This window comes from Fulmarus glacialis, unplaced genomic scaffold (genome assembly GCF_000690835.1).
Source record: "Fulmarus glacialis isolate BGI_N327 unplaced genomic scaffold, ASM69083v1 scaffold34488, whole genome shotgun sequence".
NCBI classification, from domain to species: domain Eukaryota; kingdom Metazoa; phylum Chordata; class Aves; order Procellariiformes; family Procellariidae; genus Fulmarus; species Fulmarus glacialis.
In genome coordinates, this window is record NW_009228230.1 from 11,835 (window position 1) to 16,888 (window position 5,054).

A 5,054-nucleotide genomic window follows, 5' to 3' on the forward strand; every position below is an offset into this window, starting at 1 on the left:
AATTTGGGTGGGGAAGGACCTCTGGAAGTCCCTGGTCCAACCCATTGCTCAAAGCCAGGTAACTTCAAAGCTCAGGGCTTCGTCCTCCTCCCCCACGTGCTCAGCAGACCCCGCACATGGAGAGTGGGCCCTTTCCTCCAGCCCTGCCTGGTTTCTCCCACCCCATCAGCAACTCGTGTCCCCTGAACCTCCTCTTGCAGAGGAAGCCTCTTTGCTGTTTTCTCTCCTGCAAAAGGTCTCCACCTCTGCTTTGGATTTGTTGCTTTGTCTGCTGCCCAAACCCATTTCTTCAGCAGAGGTCTGCCTGTCCTCACCTCTTCTAGCAATCCCCTCTCTTGTTCCTCCCGTGGCCTCCACCATCCCTCCCAGCTGCCTCTCCCATTCGCATGTCAGCTCGTCCATGGGTTCTGCCAGGCAGTGCTCCATGCACCAACAGTTTTCATCTAGGACAGCTCATGGACAGCATATCCCACAGCTTTTACTTTTAGCTGGATTTTGCCATCTCCTCCAGAAAGGGTGAAAAGGGAAGGACAATGTCTTGCCTTCCACCCTGCTCTGCTCTTTTGCCAAAAAACAGTCTTTCTGTGAAGCCTCCCTGACCCAGCTGGTTTGGGAAGCCTTGTGCCTTGCTCAACCCTGTCCCATCATTTATGCTCAGCAGTTAATTAGCAGCAGTGATCAAAGGCAGGAAGTTTCCCCATGACCCCAGCCGGCTCCAGCTCAGCCCCTGCAACGGCAGCCAGCCCGGCCGCCCTCACCTCCCAGGACCTGCTGGCCCTCATCGCAAGGACCTGCTGGCCCTCATCGCATCCCCCCTCCTGCCTGCCCTCACTCAGGTTGCTGCCCCTCCTTGCTGCTGGGGGGGGATCCCCTCTCCCAGCCACCTCTCGGGGTGCAGCTCGAGGCCGGCTGGAGACTTCGTCGGCTGCCAGGGCATTTAACCTTGGCTGCAGCGCAGGGACGCGATCGGCTTAGAGAGAGGAATCCGCAGTCTTCAGCACAAATAGCTTCTGTTAATTTGTTCCAAATCAGATATATAATCAGTGTCATCACAAATCCTCTTACGTGTGCGCCTTCAGCCGGCGGCACCGTTTCCAGCGCTGCCTGGAAGGGGCCAACCCTGCAACCCGCTGCAGAAGCAGGTGGGAACCGTGACGGTAAGAGGGGCCTCTGCTCATTTCTGGGCAGCAAGCTCATCCTGGCTGCTCGCGCCCCGCTGAGGCATTTAATATTTTACTGTTATCTTCGGGAAGGAAAAGGGAGAAGAAAAATGAAGAATCAGAGAAACTGTATTTTAATGTGCATCCTATGAGGGTAACTCAGGGGACATTAATTCCAGAAACCTTCTTTCCTGTAACCACAGCTACCAGCTGAGGTGGGACAGATTTGGGAGAGAAATGTCTCGGTTCCTATCAGCTAATCTGGTGATTGTGCGGCAATTAAAGTAGACCTGGGCTTGCTGGTGAGGGACAGCATCCTCTAAATCAAGCCCCCAGCTACACCCATGGTTTCCCCTTAGGGACACGGCTGGGTGAACCGAGCAGAAGCTGTCTGCCCAGACCTCCTCTTACCTGGACACCTTGAACCTGGGGAAGGTGATGCTGTTCTTGATGAACAAGGTGAACTTCTCTGCTTCTGACAACAGCGCAGGGCTGAAAAAAACAAGTGTTGGCATGTGTCCATCACTCAGCTCCCCAGCCTCTAGAGAAAGCCTCATTTGGTGGAGATTCATCCAAACTGGGACAAGCAGGATCCAGAAAAACTGGTGATCTCATCCCTGCCCTTTCTAAGTGAAAGATCCCAACAAGGTTCAGAAAAGCCCCAAGGAAAGAGGGAAGTGCTTGTTAGGGGACAGAGATGGAGTTAGGTGCTGGGATTTCAGTTAATAAACCCCAAAAGCACAGTGAGGTGGCTGGAAGAGAGCTCAAGGGCCCTGGGTGCTTCCCTGGGCTCCTTGGCAGACCCATGGCTGTCCCTGTGGCCCCCTGCGAGGCGGGGAGGCAAGGAGGAACAGGACTTTGCATCTACCAGGAGGTGCTTCACAGTAGCCCAGGGAGGCTGGAGGTGAAGAACATCTCACGGGCAGAGTACAACTTTACTCTGAAGGCAAACAGGATAGAGGGGGGCTGCTGGTCCATGCACAGAGCACCCAGCAGAGATGGAGTGAGCCACCAACGAGGTGGGGAGCAAACCATGCCAGGAGAGGCACAAGCCCCCTGAGGACACCAGGCAGCATGTACAGCCATGGAATCTGCATCATGGGGCAGCAACCCGCAGAGCCCCAGTTTGCTCTGCCCTACAGCGAGTGCTGCTGGTGCAGCTGGGGTGGGACCGGGGTGGAGAAGGGGGCAATGACCTCATTGCTTACCTGGGAACATGGTCATCAACTTCAACGGGGCACCAGCCAAAGATCTCACAGGTTTTCACAGAGCTGTTGAAATGCACACACTTGCCCGTCATGAGCCCTGTGGGGAAGGGAGACGGCTGCTCACACCCCTGTATACTGGGAAATCCCAGCCTCACACTGGGATGGATGGGATCTGGTTGAAGCTTCAGCCCTGCCACAGACATCCAAGGCACAAAACACTCAGGGCTTTGTTGCCCCTTTATAAAAAGGGTAATTAATTGTGGCCTCTCAGCTTGGGGCAGTGGTTTCTCTTGCACTATTGTACAGGGGAGCAACTGGGCATTTTTCTTGCCAAAATACACCTCAGAAAATGCCTAGCTGTTAGAAAGATAGCAGTTTGGGGAAAATGTTTTAATATTGATTGACCTTTTGTTGGGAGAGCTTTTTACAGCTCAGATCTCTTTTGGAAGAGGAAAGCAGGACCAGCCCAGGTGGGACCCTCACCCGGGAGAGGCTTTTCCCAAACCCCATCAGCTGGTGGTCCAAAGCAGGTCCCCCTGCCAGACACCCCAGCCCTGCGGCTTCGCCGGAGCACGCTGTGCTCAGCACGTCTCACCAGAAACGCCGGTGCCGGAGCCTCGGGGCCCTGCGCCGTACCTTGTCCCTGGCGGCTGTATTTCCCTTTGCTGCAGTCGCTGTCCCGTGAGCAGAGCCCGGCGTCCGGCAGCTGTTTGGAGAAAGCAGGCAGCCGCCTCTCAGCATCTCACCCCGCGGTTTCGGTCCCTCTGTCCCTCCTGCCTCACCACGCTGCCTTTTCCCCAGGGGACATGCTGCTCGGCTGCAGCCAGAGCCTCGTCCGTACACCGCTTCCCAACCAAGGATGTCCAGATTAAGCAGGAAAAAGGGGGGATTTCTTTTTTAAACTCAGGCAGATGCTTTTATTCAAGCCTTGAGCCTGCTCTGCCTGATCATCTCTAAGGGAAGAAAACTTAAATGGATGCTGGCTGTTTTTCAGCAGAATAAAAGTCTTCACATAGCACTTGCAAGTCAGGAACGATAATATGGGGCCAGGCTCAGGCTTTCACCAAACCTCTCAATGTCAGGAAAACTTCCCCAGTGCCACCACACAACCCCCCTAAATTGCAGAAGCTGAGACCGCTGAAGGAAGCCAGTGTGTTTACCTCCGGGCAGGTTCCTTGTTTCTGTCCAGGGGTGACAATGAAGTTGGTCATCACCACGAACGAGTTGTCCCCCTGCAGAGACACAGCCCACAAGCTCACAGCTGGCACGGCATTTTCTGGTGGAGTCTCTGCAAGGAGCTTCTCCCACCGGGGCATGTCCAGGCAGGTGGCACCTTTCTCCCAAATTTTTGATTCTCCGCCCTCCTCCGCCACAGCTTGGGAAGCTGGTGGTGGCCCTGGGGAACTGCAGTGCCACCAGCCCCAGGGACAGTGAAGGACCCCCCTTGCTGCCTGAGATGCTCGTCTGGAGGCACCGGAGGAGACTTGATCCTTTTGGAGGCAGCCTCAAACGTGCCCCATCAACCATGGTGAGTCCCAAGCACCGAATGCTCCCCAGGGGTGATATGTGGGTAGAGGTTTGTGGCAGGAGCAACCTCGGGCACCACAGGGACACCATGTCATGGCTGGCCCCATGGAAAGCCTACGCTGAGGAGCCCATCTGCACCCCAGCGCATGGGTAAAAGCACTGGTCGAGACAAAAGCAACACCCCCAAACCCACCCACACTGCCTCCTTACCTGGGGTGGGAAAACATAATCCACCACGTCCCAGATGTGAGGGCCTATGATGCTCTCGTTGGTCAGCGTCAGGCCTTTCAGCTTCACCGAGACCGAGCTAACGATGCTGTCCTGAGATTGGTAGCCCTTCTCATAGAGGAAGACCCACCTGGATGGGGAAAGGTGGTGGGGTGAGCATGGCCACCGGCGCTCATCCGCAGGAGACCCAAGTCTCCGCACATCGCTGTGGACTGGGGCTTCTCCTACCAAGTCTCACCTGGGAGTTTTTTTGCCAAATTTCCTCCAGCTGGATGAGGGACGTGTTGCTGAGCTCTCCCACCCTTTGCTCGAGGCATGCTGTAGCTGCAAGACCTGACTTCCACGGTGGGATGATTTATTTTGGGGACTGGGACACATTTTGTGGTTGAGGGTATGTGAAGGCAGGTGGAGCAGGGTGGCCATCGGCCATTTGAGATTAAAGCCTATGCTGAGTTTGCAGCTTGCTGGTCTGGGCAACCCACCTGGACCCTCCTGATCCACCTCATAGGCACTCTCCAAAAATCAGTGCCTCCAGGGTCAAGACAGGGGTAAGTCTGGACATGGCTCACGTCCAGGGCCACCGTTCCCCGTCCAGCAAAGGGAACCGTGGAGCCGTGGCCCTGGGTGCAAAAGGGCTGCAGTAGCAGGGTTGGGGACACTGCTGTGGCTGGCACGGGGCTCTCCCTGCGTTTCCCAGCCCATCGTGCAGCCATTAGGGCTGGCTCCTGACACTATTTAACCTATGGCATAAACAAGCTGCCGCTGGATTAACTCTGGCTCAGGGAGACTATAAACACGGGTGAGCAACCATTTCGGGTAGCGCTCCCAGCAGCGCGGAGCGTTCCCGGCACTAAAAAAGGAGCGATCTGGTTTTCGTCCCCCCCGCCGCGGCACCGGTCCCGCTGCCCGCGACAGAGGCAGCACGCTGCCC

The 5,054-nt window shown here is 56.0% G+C and overlaps 1 protein-coding gene across 1 annotated transcript in view; it reads right to left on the reverse strand.

The window, feature by feature from the left end:
- The window catches only part of P2RX1 (purinergic receptor P2X, ligand-gated ion channel, 1), a gene marked incomplete at both ends in the record, with an annotated part of 8,468 nt that extends 4,121 nt beyond the window's left edge, over positions 1-4,347 (reverse strand). The window contains 5 exons of the mRNA XM_009583420.1: positions 1,572-1,652; positions 2,369-2,465; positions 3,005-3,074; positions 3,529-3,600; positions 4,106-4,347. Coding sequence (XP_009581715.1) covers positions 1,572-1,652; positions 2,369-2,465; positions 3,005-3,074; positions 3,529-3,600; positions 4,106-4,347 — 562 coding nt within the window. The remainder of the gene's footprint in view (positions 1-1,571; positions 1,653-2,368; positions 2,466-3,004; positions 3,075-3,528; positions 3,601-4,105) is intronic.
- Between the last annotated feature and the right edge of the window lie 707 nt (positions 4,348-5,054).